Here is a 21,586-nt window from a genome sequence, read left to right as displayed (position 1 = left end):
ATAAATCGATTACTACTGTATATTACTATGGAATGTTTTGCAGACAGACAAAGCAATTTCAAAATGTATGACAATACATGCATTTTGAAATACTGTATCGAAATTTGACTTTTGTTAAATTGCATAAAAAATGTATAATGTTATTACCAACTTGACTTTAGAAGTTCCTGGTATACAAACTATGTAAGCATTATACTCACTGGTTATATAAGATCAGATTAACATAATTACTGTACTGAGTAAATAAATTCTAAAGTAAATAAGTACGTAAATAAATTATAGAATGAGTTGTAAAATTCTTAAGTGACATATGTAAATTACCTTAGTCAAGTACAGAACTAATACACACAAAGTAAAGAATTTGTCAGAAAACCTTTGAAACCTTTGCACTAAAGAAAAACTCGATCTTCAAAGCAGAATAAGCATTAAGGATATACAATACATTGTACAGCATATATATAAAAAGTAACAAGCAGTGGTATACTGGTGCAAAGTATCATGGGACTTTCCAAAATATGCAACCAAAAGAAAATACAGTATTTGTTTATTGTGATTCATGACAAGGATATACTAGTAGCTTCATAATAGAAGCAAAAATTCTTTTGATATTTCATACAACATTTATTAATACAAACTTAGTTTGCAGTTGTCATTCCAACATGCTTGCTCATTCTGGCGATGCCCTTGATGCAACACATGAAATATAAATGCATTCCAAAAATGCGTGCAAAAATACTTCAATATAATAGTGGCAAATATTGTGTATAAATATACTGTAAATATAAAAAAAATCATGCAACATCAAGAACCCGAACACATTAAGATATCCAGCCCATAAAAAGTTTTGCTCTTTTGAACTACATATGCACATGGTAATTATTAAGAGAAGCACTAAACCCAAGATATTCAGATTGTTTATATGAGCAAAAATATTATAAATCATGTAATGTTTGTATATCAATTAAACACACTGTTCAAAGTACTGTAGTATTTCTATGATTGTTCCCTTTGGATTCGTAACCACTGCAACCACACATGACAATATGCTTATATTTTAACTGGTCTCCTTTGTATACTTTGAAATTTTAACTAATCTATAAACATGAATTAAATAGACAGTGGGTACCTCAAGCAGGTGACTTCCTCAATTTATATATAATTTGCTTAATCCTGCTCATACTATGAATACTCTCTACATTCTGAAGCTTGATTAATTTCAGGTTATGCTAGCAGTTTAACATTTTGAAAACACAAACAGCTATGATGCTTGAGTTTATTCCATTTTGTGTAGATAAGCTATATAATACTGTAGTGCCATTTTTTAAAGGGATGGCAACTTATCGGAATAGGTTCCAACTTGTCTGACGGACATAGGTCAGTGTGTATTAACCCAAATAATGTTACAGGATGAGGGATACACTAGTGGTGTCCTATCTCCTCTACAATCTTTGTCAGTGAAGATTTGAAGCTTCTGGTATACATTACCTTCTTTTAATTGATTCCATTCATCTACCACCATTTTTAAAGATTTTTGTATGGTTTTTGGAACCTGTGTACAAATAGTTTTAAAACTGTATTATTAGTTAATTGCTATTTACCGTATAAAAATGTACTCTAGGTTTTCCAGGGATGCATCCATGGAAAATCTAGGGGGTGGCTGTGTATGCAAGAGGGGTGAATCTATGCAGCCGAGAAGGATAGTAATAGCACAGATTACATATGCCACCCTGCTAGTTGGTGGAAAATTATATACTGTATATAGGATATAGACAATTTTCTTGATAGTTCTTGCCAATGTAGTATAAAATATTTTTTAAATTCATATTACAATGAATGGATAAACAGCACCATATGGTATATAAAGAAGATAGAAGCATAAAAAACATATATACTGTACTGTATATACAGTATATATACTTTATTTTAGAAAGATTATGTACTATATACTTTACTTCAAAATAAGTCTAATGAAAATACACAACTTATACAGAGTATGCTTAAAAAAAAACTCAGCATCACTATTAAGCCTAATATAGTTTAAATAATATTTATAATCCCTTACACTGTCTTCTCAATTCAGACTGCAATTAATGTTTTTACATGCACATATGTACAAGGCCATCTGTAATAAACAATATGTAAACCGTCAATATCACTTACACCTTGAGAACATAAGCTGATATACACAGCATGTTTTAGATGCTCTCAAAATGTTTGTGATTTATTAGCCTAGAATCACACTCGTTGCTTTTTTTTATACTGTTCATGTGCTAACAGTATTTATATATATATATATATATATATATAACAAAAAATAAAGAAAAAATCATAACATGGTTTGACATCTAGGTACCGTGTAAACAAGGAAACATCATACATTAGAATGTGAGATAATGAGCCAAGATATAACAAAGTAGAAGAGAAATATTGGATATACTGCCAAAGCTTTCCTAGTGCTTGGTTGACTGTCTCCAAGGAATATCATGGCAGCTGAAAAGAGAAAAATTTTGAAAATTATATTTGTTAATACCATAAAAGGCACAATAAAATTGTTGTATGAGGTTAAACTTACAATTACATTTTTTAAATAAACTTTGTTAACCCTTGTGTTGCTCAGGACTAATTAGCATTTGTCACCCACAGGCTCATACAAAAAAAAAAAATTCTTCTAAACCTGTTAATTTGTGTTCTCTGATCACTGGAGAAAATAATAAAAAAATCGTAAGTGGCATATATTGCCTGCTATAGGGCAGGGAAGTCTGGCAAAAAACAGGTGCTAACTCAGCGTGCATCCCAGACAGTCTGTTGCTCCCAGCTGTCAGGCAGGAGTGGCCACAAAGAGATAATTACCTAATTATTTCAATGTCTGATTGATTTTTCATAGTTTTTTGCTGTAATATTATTCAATAGCGTGTAATGTGATATATTTATATAATAAAATGAGTGAATCATCGCTGTACTCAAAATTATGGTGTGCATATTGTTGATTCAATTATTATGTTCATCAAACAGTGAACAAATACTTTGTCGGTTATTACACTATATACACATGTTATATATAAGTATCTGCATGTTTTGTTCACCATAACGAACCACTAAGTTGGTACTATATTATGAGTCAAAAAGCAATGAGGAGTGACCGCCACACACCAGCCAGCCACTTGCTGCCACTCACTCCCTCAACACCTCACTCGCCCACATTCTCCTCCCATCATACTGTTTTTGCTTTTATTCACTATATACAGACGTTATATATAAGTATCTACATTTGTGTTCACCATAACGAACCACTAAGTTGGCATGCTGAGTGGCAGTGGCAGCCCGTCACTGGCTGCCACTCCCTCCCTCCCTCACCTCACCTGACTCGCCACCATTCTCCTCCCACCATACTGTTTTTGCTTTTATATACAAATGTTATATATAAGTATCTGCATGTTTTGTTTACCATAGCGAATAACTAAGCTGGTATAGTGAGTCCAGACAGTAAAAGGTGGTCACACAGAGTCAGCAGACAACACTACCTCCCTCCCCACCTAGATTACTCCTCCCACTACAGCGCTAATTATCATAATAATCCTGCTATTATCAGAATCCTGGTCATTTTTATCACAGTCAGGGGTCTTCTGTAATAATATCATCGCTAAATAATAGCATGAACATATATAATGGCATTTTTAGGCGATGCTGTGATCAAACTGAACGGCAGGGCTGTGAGCTCATGCTGTGTGCATCAGGCTTGATGGCTCACTCAATACTGAGGCCCTCACACCCGGGAATTTGGCCCACGATTAAAAAAAAAAAATGGTGTCTGTTTACAAGAGCCCTGATGAAAGTGAGATGAACCCCGTGTATCCGCGGGCCGTTTAAATCTTGTGTAGTACTCCAATACATCATATGATGGGATGCGCATTTTATAGCAAGTCACTCTACCCATCATATGATGTGTTGCGCAACTTAAGGATTAATGCTGCAGGCAAAGTTCCCACTTGGGTTAAAAAGAATTGTTTATGAGTCACTATCACAATAAGTGAAAGATGTGTCTGGCAATTTTGTTCTTAATTAAAAAAATTAACCTTATTTACTGGAAATGTAGTGTCATATTATGCAAACAAAAATAGAAAATGGGAGTAAATGATGAAATTAACGTAAAACTTAAAATGTTTGCAATTGTATAATTACCTAACTGTATTTGCAAGAAAAACTTTGAAGTGAAAAAGCTTGCCATCCCTTCCTTTCCCATAGTAATGCCTCTATCTACTACAGTACACATAAAAATGGATGACTTACCAAAAGTCGCCCACACAAATCCAATGCAAGTGACAATGAATCTGAGGGCGAAAAGGACCTTATTTTGCGTGGCAATGAGTATGAGACGGCATAAGATGAGGGAGAGACAAGAGGGCATCAGGCAATAACCCAGGACACATACCGACTGGAAAAACGATCTGTAAAATATTAACATGAAAAATTACTAAATATAAATATATAACATATATGTATGTACAATGTACATATATTACAAAATTTAAGGCAGGCAGTTTTTTTTTACTCTGCATAAATGACATGGCTTCAGAGCTTCAGAATTATTACTGACGTACAAATAAATTTTCTCATCATACATATGGCAAGAATTTTGTTTTGTAAAGTAAATTATAATCTTTTAATACACTATATCTGTACTGTACTTTTGATTGCTGAGTCAAGTTATACTTTTATATGATCAATTTTCTGTAGTAATGCAATCTTACAGGCACTACCACATTATTTTTACAAGGCCAAGTTAAGGTACTATATATTTGTTAATTATTTTGTCATCGCTGTATTATTAATATTTCATACATCCATGGTGTAGACAACTAATAGCTAGGAATCTGGGTCCAAGAGACAGATTTCACTTTCTGTAAACATTGACAGGTAAACACTATCCTATAATTTTTACTATGTTAAAGCCATGTATGGTTTATTTCTGCTCATTAGTCATATGCATTCAAGACAGAGGTAAAGGGCAGAGCAAGGCAGTCAAAGCAACCTACATTTTCAGGGCACATAGAAATCAACCAGCCTCTCATTGACTAATCATTTACTAAACTAATAAACAAAATAAGAAGCATATTATTTTACTGTACAGTACTTATAAATATAGCGCAAGATAGGGGTGTGTGTGTGTGTACTCACCTAGTTGTGCTTGCGGGCGTTGAGCTGCGGCTCTTTGGTCCAGCCTCCCAAGTGCCAATATACAGTACTGGTGTACAGATTCCTGAGCTTCTCGAAATTTACAAAATTTGTTGTGTACCGACCAGGCACCCCAGGGAGCCGGTCGGCCGAGCGAACAGCACACTGGACTTGTGATCCTGTGGTCCTGGGTTCGATCCCAGGTGCCGGCGAGAAACAATGGGCAGTTTCTTTCATCCTATGCCCCTGTTACCTAGCAGTAAAAATAGGTACCTGGGTGTTAGTCAGTTGTCACGGGCTGCTTCCTGGGGGTGGAGGCCTGGTCGAGGACCGGGCCGCGGGGACACTAAAAAGCCCCGAAATCATCTCAAGATAAGATAGTAGCACACAAAAACTAGTTGTGTGTAATTATCTAAGTGTAGTTACAGGATGAGAGCTATGCTCATGGTGTCCTATCTTCCTAGTACTGTACTGTTATGTAACGCTCTGAATCTACTGATGGTTTTGGCCTCCACCACTTTCTCACTTAACTTGTTCCAATTGTCTACCACTCTGTTTGCAAAACAAAACTTTCAAATATTTTTTTGGCACCTTTGTTTCCTTAGCTTGAATTTGTTTCCTCTTGTTCTTAAAGTTGCTGGCTTCAGGAATTCCTGTCAATTTGGTCGATTCCTGTTATTATTTTGTAAGTGGTGATCATATCACCTCTTTTTCTTCTATCTTCCAGCTTTAGCACATTTAACACTTCTAGCTTCTCCTCGTAACTTGTTTTTCAGTGCTGGAAGTCATTTTGTAGCATGCCTTTGCACCTTTTCTAGTTTATCTATGTGCTTCTTGAGATATGGGCACCATACAACTGCTGCATATTCCAATTTTGGTCTGACAAAAGTCATGAACAGTTTCTTCATTATTTCACCATCCATATATTTAAAAGCAATTTTGAGGCTGGAAAGAGATCCATGTGCTCCTCACACAATGTTTTTGTGTGTTCCTCTGGTGACAGTTTACTATCCAGAACCACCCCTAGATCTCGTTCTCTGATAGAGTTCTTTAACTCCTTTCCACATAATTTGTAAGTTGTGTGTGGTCTATTTTCTGCAATTTCACATTCCATAATATGGTATTTATTCACATTGAATTCCATTTGCCACATGGCATTCAAAGCACTTATTTTATCTAGATCAATTTCACGGGAATGACGCTCATCTATATCTCCCCAGTATCTTAGCATCATTTGCAAACATGTCCATATAATTCTGTATTCCATCTGGTAGATCATTTATGTAGACAAACAACATTACTGGTGCAAGAACTGAACCCTGTGGTACTCCACTCATGACATTTCTCCAGTCCGATACATTGCCTCTGATTACTGCCCTCATTTTTCTGTCAGTAAATTTTTCATCCAAGTTAAAAGCCAATCCTCCAATATGTTCTAGTTTCCAGAACAACCTCTTATGTGGAAAATTGTCGAAAACCTTTTCTTAAGTCCAGATAGATGCAGTCAACTCAACCATCTCTTTCCTGTAAAATCTCTGTGGCTCTATCACAGAAACTGAGTAAATTTGTTACACAGGATCTTCTATTTCAAAAACCATACTGTGTTACAGGTCTATAACTGAGGAGGTCTTCCTTGCTGCCAATTTTGTAGATTGGAACAATGTTACCCTTTTTTCCCACACATCGGTTAGGGCTCCTTTACACAGGAATGCCTGAAGTGAAGTAATTATCAAAAGAAGGCGCCAAACTGGGGAGGCTATGTAGCACCATCAAAGGGTGCAGGATTTTTGAAAGATGCTAAATATCACCAATTATGCCAATATGAGAACAAAGGTGCATATGGTGAACGGCAGCAAGGCATCCGATTCACCAAGGATTCTATCGAGGGACAGTCGGGAAGCAAGACACACGCATGTCCTGGAAGTCAGGACATTCAACAAGGATATACATAACCACAAGAGGGACAATGCAGTTCGGACAATAAGGAACCGGGTGGCGCTCCATTAACACTATCGCTTCCTGATGCCATAATATTCGTCAGAAAGCCAACATATGTAGAGTGCAGCATGATGCAAATGGTGACAATAATTTAAAAATTTGAAAAAATTCCATTTATTGTCCAAATACTATGGGACTTTTATTAAAATGCACGCCAATGTCTTCCTATTCTCTGTATATCCCACGTGGCATCCCAACTCCGCCGTGTGGGGTTGGGATGCCACGTGGGGTGGAATGTGCCTCCACCCACGCTGGAGGCTCACTAATCTCGTGACCTCGCTCGCGACAGCCACGGCCTTCCCTTGAGTCAAAAAGTTTCCCCATTCTAACTACCCAAAGATAAGGAAAAAACAGGGACTTACCCGGGAGGTGGTTCGTCCTCGCTCCTCAACACGAAGTCGAGATAACTGACTGCAACCGCCGACCCAAGGCAATGCAGGCCCTACCTGGCCCTGGAATATTCACCAGGTAGCGAGCAGCCAGGACACTGTTCGACCTCCAAAAACCCCGTGCCCGAAAGTCAACCCAAGACATGTTGCCAAAGATGGCAGCCAAAGCAGCAAACTTACGGACGTCGTGGGCATGGGGATAAACTGCAGGCTCGCTAAACTTAATAACCCTGCGGACAACCTGAGAGACCCGAGCCTAGGAACAGGGAAGAATGGAAACCGGGTCAACCCAAAGTGCATCCCCGGCCACCGAAGCTGTGGCGCGCAAATAACGGCGGAGAGCCGCAACCGGACACAAAACATAATGCACCCCCCAGCCTGACCAACCAAGCATCAACAACTCAAGGTCCCCTCCGAAATGCAGCCGTTTCATTCTTCGCCAGAAAAGAAGGAGACAGCTGCAACCGAACAAAACGACCACCAGGACCAAAGGAGCAGAAACCCCTGCGCCGGAGGAGAGCATGAAACTCCTTGACCCGATCCCCAGAGGCCAATGCCAAAAGGAAAAGAGCTTTATAAAAACAATCCCAAACGGAAGGGGCCTCGAGTTCCTCAAGGATTTTCGTTGTTAACCAGAATAGGAATTTGTTTTGTGGCGCTTACCTTTCTGGGTGCCTATCCCAGTTGATGGCAGATATAGAATGCTCTAAATCACATGTGCATTTCTATGGGCCATTGCTGTTCATGCCTCGGTGAGGGGTGGGGGGGGCAGGTTCTGGCTCGTGGTCCCCGGTAGGCCTAGAACTCCACCCATATCGACTGATGCAAAATAGTTAGGGTATCTATATCAGCCATGGATAGCTCCGGGGAGCCGTAGGGACTTCCCCCAGAAAAGTTCGTAGATAAGCTGAGGTGTCACTGTATACTTTTCCTCAGTTTTGTTACTCATTATTATCCTACATATTGTATTATTATTATTAAAAATTATAAATAAGTCTCAGTGAATTTATATTTAATTTGTAGTGCAGTGGTCAGTGCAGTTGGCTAATGACCGAATGATCCCAGGTTTGATTCCTGGTTAGAACAAGACATTTGGGCAAGTTTCCTTATACTCAATGTCTCTGTTCACCTAGCAGTAAATAGGTACCTGGGAGTTAGTTAACTGTTGTGGGTTGCATCCTGGGGAAGATCAGTCTTTAGACTAGGGGGGGACCTCGATAAGCCAATCAGGCTTCCTGTCCCTGACAACGGGAAACCAAAGACTGCCATTTGTTAGTGCACATAAAAAGGTTCACCTTATAACCATAAAATAAGCATTTCCTATAGACAAAGGAAGGTCATCTGTACAGTCTAACTGACAAAGAAAACAAATCATAGACTACAACTGATACAGACAAAAAGCACTTTTATTTTCGTATCTTTCAGAGTACATTACACTGTATCTCCATATTGGAACATTAATGAGAACATGACTTACATGGTACCACCGAGTAATTTAGTATTCATGGTCACAACCGCAGCTCCCGCCCAAACAATGACAAACACCTGTGCAAACTCCGGTCCACCGTCATGTTTATTTGAATCTTCAGATCCCTGAACCATCCTGGAAGATAAAAACAAATAAATAGAAGGCACCTGGAAAAATACGCTTCTAGATGCAATGGGCACCATTACTGTACTCTCTAGTAATTTGATGTTACTACTGTTATTCCACACAAAACATGAGTGGCTTCTTTCTGAATTTTCTAAGGAATATGTCACCAGCAAAGTCCACAGGGCTTGAACCCATCCTAATGTTTCTAATGATCTTTCAAAGGGTATAGTCATTCCTTTCAATTTTTTTTATTTATATATTTAAGAGTTCTTACATTCTTGTACAGCCACTAGTACGCCTAACGTTTTGGGCAAGTCCTTAATCCTATGTTCCCTGGAATACGACCCCTGCAAAGAATCGTTTTTGCAACCAAGTACCCATTTTACTGTTGAGTTAAACAGAGGCTACAGTTAAGGATTTGCTCCCAGTAAATCCTCCCTGGCCAGGATATGAACCCAGGACAAAGCGCTCGCAGAACGCCAGGCGAGCGTCTTACCACTACGCCACGGAGACTGCCATTCATCATGTTTGCTGATGATGCAAAAATTATGAGAAGAATCAAGACAGATGAAGATAGACAAAGACTATAGGACGACATGGACAAACTGGAGGAATGGTCTAGAAGATGGCTACTAAAGTTCAACTCAGGAAAGTGTAAAGTAATGAAATTAGGCGAAGTGAGCAGAGGGCTGAACACAAGGTACCATCTGTGAGGAAAAATCCTGCAAGTCAAATAGAGAGAGAGATCTGGGGGGTTGATATCACACCGAACCTGTCCCCAGAAGCCCACATCAAAAGGATATCATCAGCAGCATATGCTAGATTGGCCAACATAAGAACTGCCTTTAGAAACTTGTGTAAGAAATCGTTCAGGACCTTGTATACCACTATGTCAGACCAATCCTGCAATATGTAGCTCCAGCCTGGAGTTCATACCTAGTTAAATACAAGACAAGGTTAGAGAAGATTCAGAGGTATGCCACCAGACTAGTCCCGAAACTGAGAGGTATGAGCTACGAGGAAAGGCTAAGGGAGCTGACCCTCACCTCCCTGGAAAAACAGAAGAATAAGGGGAGACATGATAACTACCTACAAAATTCTCAGGAGAATTGACAGGGTGCACAAAGCACTTTAGCATGGGTGGATAGGGTGGACAAAGCACTTTAGCACGGGTGGAACACGAACAAGGGGACACAGGTGAAAACTTAGTACCCAAATGAGCCACAGAGACATTAGAAAGAATTTTTTCAGTGTTAGAGTAGTTAACAAATGGAATCCATTAAGCAGTGATGTGGTGGAGGCAGATTCCATACATAGTTTCAAATGAAAATTTGATAGAGCCCAGTAGGCTCAAGAATCTGTACATCAGTTGCTTGACAATTGACAGCCATGACCAAAGAGCCAAAACTCAACCCCTGCAAGCACAACTAGGTGAGTACAACTAGGTGAGTACAACTAGGTGAGTACAAGATTATCTTTTAGATCAAAACAAAAGTGACAGTGCATGCATTGTACCTGAATAATGTGAATTATTCAGAATTCCATTATGAAATATGTTTCACTTACATGGCAATAAATGTGCACAAGATAAGTGGCCCCCACAGATCCCCTGAAAGAAAAAGAAAACAAATATGTTATACTGCATATGAAAAACACCAAAATATTTACAAATATATACAGAAGTAAAATACTGTAGATAAGGTTAAAAGTACAAGTGAAATATGAATGAAAATACAGTAGCCTCAGTCCCCTATGCCAGTAGCCAATGTATCCTTCTGTTAACACGTAAACAGGAGCTATATCTGAATACTATGTCACCAAACAATGCAGGGTAAAAATATATTGGTGTCAAGTGTAATGAAATGACAAGTGCCATGCAGGACTTTAGTAACTTCCTGGGACTTACTTGCCTACTGCGGAGCCAGGACCGATTGGTGGCTCTCTCGAATAAGCGAGGAAAGTATGTGGAATCAAAGATGAAAGCACTTTAACCCTTGTGTTGCTCAGGGCTAATTATAATTAGCATTTGTCACCCACAGGTGCATATAAAAAAAAAAAAATATTTTTCTTCTAAACCTATTAATTTGTGTTCTCTGATCATGGGAAAAATAATAATAAATCGCAGGTGGCATATATTGCCCGCTATAGGGTGGGGAAGTCTGGCAAAAAACAGGCGCTGACTCAGCGTGTGTCCCAGACGTCTGTAGCTCCCCAGCTGTTAGGCAGGAGTGGCCACAAAGAGATAATTACCTAATTATTTCAATGCCTCCGATTTTTCGTAGTTTTTTTGCTGTAATATTATTCAATAGTGTGTAGTGTGATATATTTATATAATAAAATGTGTGAATCATCGCTGTACTCAAAATTATGCTGTGCATATCGTTGATTCAATTATTATGTTCATCAAACGGTGAACAAATACTTTGTCGGTTATTACATTATATACACAGGTTATATATAAGTATCTGCATGTTTTGTTCACCATAATGAACTACTAAGTTGGTATTATGAGTCAAAAAGCAACGAGGAGTGACCGCCACACACCAGCCAGCCACTCGCTGCCACTTACTCCCTCAACACCTCACTCGCCCACATTCTCCTCCCACCATACTGTTTTTGCTTGTATTCACTATATACAGACGTTATATATAAGTATCTACATTCATTTTCACCATAACGAACCACTAGGTTGGTATGCTGAGTGGAAGTGGCAGCCTGCCAATGGCTGCCACATCCTCCCTCCCTTACCTCACCTGACTCGCCGAAATTCTCCTCCCACAATACAGTTTTTGTTTTTATTCACTATATACAGACATTATATATAAGTATCTGCATGTTTTGTTCACCATAGCGAACAACTAAGCTGGTATAGTGAGTCCAGACAGTAAAAGGTGGTCACACAGAGTCAGCAGACAACTACTACCTCCCTCCCCACCTAGATTACTCCTCCCACTACAGCGCTAATTATCATAATAATCCTGCTATTATCAGAATCCTGGACATTTTTATCACAGTCAGGGGTCTTCTGTAATATTATCATCGCTAAATAATAGCATGAACATATAACATATATATTATGGTATTTTTAGGCGATGCTGTGGTCACAAGCTGAACAGCAGTGCCGTGAGCTCATGCTGCGTACATCAGGCTTGGTGGCTCACTCAATACTGAGGCCCCTCACACCCGGGAATTTAGCACACGATATTTAAAAAAAATGGCGTCTGTTTACAAGAGCCCTGATGAAGGCGAGATGAGCCCCATGTATCCGCGGGCCTTTTAAATCTTGCGTAGTACTCCAATACAGTACATCATATGATGTGATGCACAATTTATAGCAAGTTACTCAACACATCATGCGCAGTTTAAGGGTTAAATCCACATGAAGGGCCTCAATCTTAGATTATTTCAGAGTCTTGATCAGCAGTGGGGGACTGCTGATCATGACTCCTATGTGAAAGAAGACAGCCATCCAAATCTTGAAAATCTGCAGTGAAACTCAGACTTGGTACAAGTCATAAGAAGCAAGGTCTTAAGTCTGCCTTGTAAAGCAAAATAGAACCCTCTGCTTCTATGTCAGCAACAGCCAGGAGATACAAAATGCCTGAAATTCAAGATTCAGGCCAACACAGGTCTAGCAATGACCCCCTATCACACACCCGAGGGTAAAAACCCAGTGTTTAATGTAATGAAATGCCTTATTCTGGTGGGTCCATGGTGGCTCACTGTTGCTAGCTGTTCTGGATAGTCCCACACCTATCAAGTTGCAACAGGCCCTTGTAAATCATTAATAACCTACCAGAGACCAGATGCCAAAATCCAGTCCCCTCACAGAGGCACAAAGAGCAGTGGAAACTAGATCACTCGGGTAGACCTCTTCAGTCATGAGCCGAACCAAGTGAACTGAAGCATCTGAAAGGAAGGAAGAATCCAGGGAACCACCCTAGACTCACAATAAGAGGAATTTCATTACATTCAACACTGGATTTCTAAAAGTGCTTCCAAGATGGCTCCCATCTGCTATCCCATTACAGAGAACAGAAAAGTGAGGATTCACCAGGAACAGAGGATAGCAGATTGCAATCAGTAATGGGGATAACAATATCCAAATCTACCAATGATACCAGAACTTTACTAGAGCCCCAAAATTCTGTTATTTTAGCATGTGGTCCCTCATTTCACCATCCTGTCAGTTGGGGTGATGTGCCCAATGTCTGAATTGGGGCTCTATTCCTGTGAAAGTGGGGAAGTGCGGAGTGCTAATTTTTGGATTCAAATGTTCCTGTGCAGGGATCCACCATAGCCCAGCCATTAACGTACAGTATTTTTCTAACATCTAATGTATCAGTGGTTCTAGTCACTGGCATCTTCTAGATTATTTTGGGGGGCCTCAGGCACCTTTCTCTTCCAATTTTTGGGGTGGTGGTTAAGCCTCAGTCTTGGGATGAGATGTTTCATCCAAGCAGTTGGTTGTAAGCCAGTGTCCATGAGGGGCACTTCTGGACCCTCTTTTCAGGGAGTTTTTCTCCCCATTTATTCTCACTCTTTGTGGCCTGTGGCTTTCCATCTGGGCTGTGGTCTGGTCTAGTTCACTGACTGGGTGCTGGCTTCCTTTTGTTGGGTACGGCTTTATGACAGGGTGGAGCTTTGTGTCTATATCAGCAGGTCTGTGGCCCTCTTGTTTCATCCCAATTTTTCACACCTTCTGCTCCACTTTGTCTTTGTCTTGCACTACTCCACCCGAGTAGTGCAAGGAGCTTTGCATGCTCCTTGCACTACTCGGGTGTTTGCTACTTTGAAAACAAAAGGCCATAAAGTTAAGAAAACACATACAGTACTCACATTCACAATGTATAGTAAAAACCAAATCTCTCACTCTACAACAAATTATATTTACTCAAATGTTACATTAATTAAAATTCAATACATGAGCACTGTATGCTATAATAACTAAAAGCGTACATACATTCCTTCAGGAGTGCCTTTTTCTCCTTGGGGTATAAAACATGGTAGAATTTTGTGCCCACTGCTCTTAAGTCACGCATCTGAAAATCAAGATTAATATATACATACTATTTATATATGTACAAGTTTTATCAGGCTTACAGTACATTTCACAAAATTATAAAAATATGATGACAACTATTCTTATGAACAGAGATACTGTATATGTCTTTTGGATTTCCCACAGATCCTTGGGAATCTGTTACAGTTAGATGTGTGTATTGTGATATAAAGAGCTATTTAAGTGTCTGAACAAAGAAAATGTTGGTGTTTTTTGAAGGTTGAGAGGTACAGTACAGTAGTTTGTTCCACATATGACCCATTCAAACTGTGTTGCCTGTTTGCATGGGATAGGAGTGGAAGTGTCAGGCTTTATCTGAATTGTAGATAGTGTTGAGCATTTTCAATTTTGTTGAATTAAATTTATAATTATACTCTATTAGGTTCAGGTTACTTCTCTACTGAACTGAACCCTTGAGCCACCTGTCTTTCGGATAGTGCACAGGATTTAGTTTTTTACTGCTGAGGCCTGCTGACTGTTAGTATAGTAGTTTGCTGTGCACTTGTGTTGCAATCATCCCTAGCCCTGCTCCTTGTGCATGTTGAGGCTTTGTGTTTTGTAGAGGGTGCACTCAGGAAGTCTATGCCTTCACCACAGTGTGTTTTAAGATGGAAATCATTGTTTGTTCTGACAAGTTACTTTCATTTACCTGACACACCTCTTCTCGATAGTCAAGGTAGCTAGAGTCCCTTGTTCCAATATTTCTTTTTTCATCCTGTTCATGTTATCAGTTCGATATTTTTTGGGTTCCTTGAAAATTTCTATATCTGACTGCGGTCCAGCAGTTACTTTGCGTTTCTGCCTTTTGATGCAGGGTTTACCCTCTTCACATCCTGGTGGGTTGCTGCTGGCTTCTGCCCTGGTACTGTCTGTGGTAAACCTGTGCCCTATGGCAGTGGCTGTTCGCTTCTGCCTTTATGATTGTGGTTTTGGCCCCACTTTTTCTTAGTGCTTTAAATATTTTTGGGCATTGGGTGTTATAATGGGCTATGGCTCCCATGTATGTACTGTATTTACTTTGCTTTTAAGGTGTGGTAGACCCAGCTGCTGAAGAATTTTTGGGTCATGGGATGCTTTACGTTTTCCTGGCTGTTTTCAGACTGCGTGCCTAGTAGTTCTCGGGCTGCATGCTTAGTTCTCGGGCTGCATGCCTGGTAGTTACTGACTGACTTCCTACAGGAAGCCGGTCGGCCGGGGGAGCCGGTCGGCCGAGCGGACAGCACGCGGGACTTGTGATCCTGTGGTCCTGGGTTCGATCCCAGGCGCCGGCGAGAAAAAATGGGCAGAGTTTCTTTCACCCTATGCCCCTGTTACCTAGCAGTAAAATAGGTACCTGGATGTTAGTCAGCTGTCACGGGCTGCTTCCTGGGGGTGGAGGTCCTGGTCAAGGACCGGGCTGCGGGGACACTAAAAAAAAAAAAAAAAAAAAAAAAAGCCCCGAAATTATCTCAAGATAACCTCAAGATCTCAAGAAGAGGATCTCTTAAATGGCTCTTATACTTGCTGTATCCACACAGACTTCAGAAATCTTCCTAGAACTAATGACATACCTATTTTTAAATATATTTTGTACTGTCCAAGACAGGAAGCTTGTACTTAAGCTTATCGAGGTCAACTACTAACCTTCCTTAGGATGCAACAACGGATGTCAAACTCCTGGGCACCTATTTACTACTAGGTGAACAGAGACATCAGGTAAATGCAAACGTGCACTGTTGTCCTATTGGGAATCTGTCCTATTATCTGTCCCATTGAGAAATCAAACTTGGAACCCTCAGTTGTAAGCTGATGATGTAGATAGCCTTGGCTACCACTGAGCTTGGAAATCTCCATAGATATCAACAAACTTCTCAATAGCAATCAAAACTTGCACACTCCCAATCACATTATCTTTAAGACAATACTGGATAAAACATTTGATTACAGCTGCATCTAAGAACTTATGCTTATGCTTCCTTTGGTTTTCGTATTCAAAGTACTAGCACCAAGACTGGCCCCATTACCAAAAATCTTTTGCACTTTTTTATCTGAACAGTGCTTACCTAAATGCCAAGCTCCCATGTCATGTTTATCACGCTAGCCCACATGATCAAATTGCTCTATCAATTTCAGTTTTTTTCTTTTAACAGCACAGTAAAGAGGATTTTTGTTTTATCTTCTCTTGCAGTACTTTTGGTCCAGCTGATGCAGTCGAATACAACTCACATCAGTGGTACAGAATATGTAATGCCATTTGAAAAGATCTCTGTTGCATTGGGGTTGGAAAGCCAGATTGGTCCTTGATGAGGAGCACAATGTCCATGAGGGAGCAAACACTTTCCTTAGGAAGTGAATGAGTTAGTTGGGCTCAGAAAATTCCATTAAAATTAACATTAAACACCAAGAATGGAATAGACAAGATATCAAACTTGTTATTCATTGTCAAGGCACTGGAAGGTTTAATATATACAGTAGGTTAAATTCAGCATAAAAATATACATAAATACTGCATACATCTATAGTTCCATCACCTTACAACCTCCTGGGAGCTTCCTATCACTGGGTGGCCAGTGCAAAAGTTTCTCCAAGTGGCTCTCTCACCACACAAACCTTTCACTCTTCAAGTTCTCTTACCCCTCCCCTTACCTATTCTTTCATAATATTGTATCACTCTTCAGCTTCCAAGATACTGGCAGTCTTGCTTTACCATATGATCCCTTTAATTCACCCTTATACACCCTACTCATTAAATGATTCTCGGGCAGTCAACTAACATGTTCATTATACATATGTATACATGTGTATCGTAATTTATTGACTCCACATTTCACTCCCCTCAACCCTTTTACATTTACCTCATGTCTATAATAATGGGAATACATTTTTTGCTCTCTAGTACAGAAAAACAACCTATTATTGTTTCAAGTAAGCTACCACAGACACACAAGTCATAAAGGAAAACTTTTTATTTTACAATCGCTAGCCGTGTTATGCATGAACAACTTGCTCCCGGTTAAGGGCTACTATCCCTGGAGCTGACACTAGAGATACAAACAAGATTTCCAAAACAAAATAAAATAAGAGCACCTATACAGAAAACTTACAATAGTTTCCCTAACTGGTTCATCAAGTGTGTTATACTCCTCTGCCTGAGTCTTGCCCACAGTTCCAGGAACGGCCATCTCTCCAGATACATCTCCATAACCTCCTGGGTCTACAAAATCTGGAATCTGTTGGAAAAATCATTAGCACTATAGCACTATTCAATGCAAAAACATTACCAGTAGTTGTTTAAACATAAATTACCGGTTAAAGAAGTCAAAGAAGGATTACCAGTCAAAGAAGACCGATGTAATAACATCCCAGACATAAAAATTTCGAAATACGACAACATAACAATCCACCTTCAACTAACCTACCCCAACCTAACCTAACCTTATACACATTAACCCCATGTTACTAAATGTACTTTACCTTACCCTACCGTAATCTATCTTAACCTATCTGAAATGTAACTAACTCCCAACATACTTCGACTCTCAAACTCAGTCTCTTGACTAAACCTCACTTTTCGTAAAAAAAAAAAAAAAAAACAGCAACACTTTGATACCACCATTAACACAACTCTTCATCTTTGCCCTCCTGAGTACATTTCCACTCGTATGTTTATTTTCTCATTATCCTTGGAAGTATGGCAGACAGTTGGCATGGGACTATGCTTGCGTATCCACCCCTGGAAGTCACATACATCAATATCTCTGTTGGCTAAGCAGGAGCCGCAGCAAAAGAGAGAGAAAGAGCCAAGTCAATCAAGTACTGTACAGGGAAATAGATCACCAGTACAACTTTGTTCCAATAGGATCTGAGACCCTTGATCCATGGGAAGAGAGCACAAGAAGGCTTTCTTAGCCCCTGCACTGCGCACCTGTTTTTGGCAAATACCTCATAGTGCAATTGTTAAGGACATATTTTTGTTGTTTTAATAAATGTTCAGATAAAGTTAATGTCAAAATGTTTCCAAACTCCACCATTTTCATTTCAAATCACAAAGAGTGATGAAAACTTGAAAACATTAAAATATAGCCTAATTAAAAAAATAGCACAACTCAAATGTGCAATAAATGCTCAGATAAAATTATTTATTGTGCATTGTGCATTTGAGTGGTTAAGGATCTTGGTTCCAGGTTCACTGAAACTACAAGACCCTAGAGCGGCAAGTTTTCTCTTCCAGTGTCTCAGTGTGGCGATCCAGAGGGGGAATGCTCGCTTGGTTCCTGCCCGGCGTCAGAGGAATTTGAAGAATTCTACAGCCTCTAGTAAACAAACTTTCTTTTATATTATCTTAATGTTTACTTTTTACAACCAATCAGATATGTAAATGTGTAACCTTGAATAATAAAGTGTACAACATAAAAAAAAAGAGGGGTGGTAGAATTGAACAATCATATGTATTCAGAGTTGAATGGCAAGGTTTTCTCTGAATGCTCTGTATTCCCTTTTCCGAGGCTACGGGTCCCTACAATTGCACCAGAGGTGGTACCCCTATAATTTATTTTTATATATATATATATATATATATATATATATATATATATATATATATATATATATATATATATATATATATATATATATATATATATATATATTATATATATATATATATATATATATATATATATGTCGTACCTAGTAGCCAGAACGCACTTCTCAGCCTACTATGCAAGGCCCGATTTGCCTAACAAGCCAAGTTTTCATGAATTAATTGTTTTTCGACTACCTAACCTACCTAACCTAACCTAACTTTTTCGGCTACCTAACCTAACCTAACTTTTTCGGCTACCTAACCTAACCTATAAAGATAAGTTAGGTTAGGTTAGGTAGGGATGGTTAGGTTCGGTCATATATCTACGTTAATTTTAACTCCAATAAAAAAAAATTAACCTCATACATAATGAAATGGGTACCTTTATTATTTCATAAGAAAAAAATTAGAGAAAATATATTAATTCAGGAAAACTTGGCTTATTAGGCAAATCGGGCCTTGAATAGTAGGCTGAGAAGTGAGTTCTGGCTACTAGGTACGACATATATATATATATTATATATATATATATATATATATATATATATATATATATATATATATTATATAATGTGGGGTTGCATTCTGGGAGAGGTCAGTAATTTGGGGGAGGGGGGCCTCGATGAAAGCCAAAACGTGTATGAATATGTAGACGAGGAGTCACAATAACGTGGCTGAAATATGTTTACCAAACCACACACTAGAAAGTGAAGGGACGACAACGTTTCGGTCTATCCAGGACCAATCTCAAGTGTATGAATACACTCTGGCTTCCTGTCCATGATACAATGAATTATGTTAGGCTAATATGGAAGTCCCCCCCCCCCCTAGGGTCGAATTACTGATCCCACCAGGTTGCAGCCCCACAAGCTGACAAACTCCTGGGCATCTATTTACTGCTAGGTGAACAGGAGCATCAGATGACAGCTAACGTTCCCAATCATTTCTGTCCGCCCGGGAATCGAACCCGGAAATCTTGAAATCTGTACTAACGGAACCTCTAGCATAGTTTGTCGATTAATGAACGCCGTTTTAATATTGTGTCAAGTAAACAGTACTTCCCATGACTTTCTTATTTTGAAAGATACTATTTTTTGCACTTTTGTCCTGACAAGATGAGTACGTGGCGCCAACAACACTTCAAAAACAATGCAAGTCAATTAAATTACTGGTAAGTTAAGAGCCCCATTGACTGCCTTTAGTCTGCAGGATTCATTACCAACTCAGCTTCACCTATCACTTCCCAACCACCCAACAAATTACTGTATTATAGGGTGTCTACCTCCAGCTTGGTGTTATCTACGTCAGCCATGGCTGTCAGGTGTTTACATCAACAACTTGACGCCTGGTTCTTTTATCTTAACTCTTCAGTATTTGTAATGAGGATCGTAATTCTCCTCAGTCAATTTATAATGCATTCATTTCTATGACAACAAAAATAATAAAATTGAGTAAAAAGGGCTAAATACAACATAAATTATATTTAGCAAGGAAATTCTGTATTAGAAAATTAGTCAGGCGGAAAAACAAACAAAATCCGAATTGTTCGTGATTTCAGACCAAATGGTATACTTTGAGCTCTGTAATTACTTCATGCACTCACGAATATAGCAAGATATTCTTAAGCTAATAGATCAATCAGTTAGTTAGTTTAGTTCATTTATTATGCACCCCATACCCATCTTGTGGGCGTTACGTGGAAAGGGTTACAGAGGCACATAATGGGCTCAGGGACTGAACCCCACAATTCATTTAGCTAAGCAAGTTACAATCTTGATGAGCTAGTTACAAAATTCAATATAAGTCGTCACATCAACAATGGGTTCGAGATCGACCTCAATCAGCCTTGTATTTTCATGTTTCTATGTATAATTAACCATCCTGTGAGATGGGAATATCAGATGAACTTATGAAGCTAATTTTTTTATCTATACTATGTAATCTTTCGTATAGAATAGGGTAGCAGCACATTGCTGAGTATACCTAAGATTGCTGATAAAAAAATGTGCTTGGGGTTCTACTACCCAAAATCATTTACGTCCTCTAATTACTCAGCACAAAGCTGCTATTATAAATATAAATAAATATATATATATATATATATAACTGAAAACTCACACCCCAGAAGTGACTCGAACCCATACTCCCACAACTGGTATGTACAGGGACGCCTTAATCCGCTTGACCATCACGACCGGACATAAGGAAGTGATAGCCGAGGCTATTTGAACCACTTCCCCGCCGGCACTCGGATGGTAATCTTGGGCATAGCATTTTATCAAATCACCTCATTCTTTGGGGCACACGTGAGGAACACAAATGCAAACAAGCCTGAATGGTCCCCAGGACTATATACAACTGAAAACTCACACCCCAGAAGTGACTCGAACCCATACTCCCACAACTGGTATGTACAGGGACGCCTTAATCCGCTTGACCATCACGACCGGACATAAGGAAGTGATAGCCGAGGCTATTTGAACCACTTCCCCGCCGGCACTCGGATGGTAATCTTGGGCATAGCATTTTATCAAATCACCTCATTCTTTGGGGCACACGTGAGGAACACAAATGCAAACAAGCCTGAATGGTCCCCAGGACTATATACAACTGAAAACTCACACCCCATTTGCATTTGTGTTCCTCACGTGTGCCCCAAAGAATGAGGTGATTTGATAAAATGCTATGCCCAAGATTACCATCCGAGTGCCGGCGGGGAAGTGGTTCAAATAGCCTCGGCTATCACTTCCTTATGTCCGGTCGTGATGGTCAAGCGGATTAAGGCGTCCCTGTACATACCAGTTGTG

The 21,586-nt window shown here is 39.3% G+C and overlaps 1 protein-coding gene across 1 annotated transcript; it reads right to left on the bottom strand.

Moving 5' to 3' along the window:
- Positions 1-526: 526 nt before the first annotated feature.
- Positions 527-20,189, bottom strand: LOC123774588 (protein YIPF6). Its single transcript, XM_045768977.2, has 7 exons — positions 20,062-20,189; positions 17,299-17,424; positions 14,117-14,195; positions 10,720-10,762; positions 9,037-9,162; positions 4,288-4,445; positions 527-2,490 (listed from the first exon to the last, which is right to left on the bottom strand). The coding sequence occupies exons 1-7, from the start codon at positions 20,089-20,091 to the stop codon at positions 2,372-2,374; spliced, it is 681 nt and encodes a 226-aa protein (XP_045624933.1). The 5' UTR covers positions 20,092-20,189; the 3' UTR covers positions 527-2,371.
- Between the last annotated feature and the right edge of the window lie 1,397 nt (positions 20,190-21,586).

This window comes from Procambarus clarkii, chromosome 51 (assembly GCF_040958095.1).
Source record: "Procambarus clarkii isolate CNS0578487 chromosome 51, FALCON_Pclarkii_2.0, whole genome shotgun sequence".
In the NCBI taxonomy this organism is placed as follows: Eukaryota; Metazoa; Arthropoda; class Malacostraca; order Decapoda; family Cambaridae; genus Procambarus; species Procambarus clarkii.
This window is presented reverse-complemented; position numbering and strand designations above follow the sequence as displayed.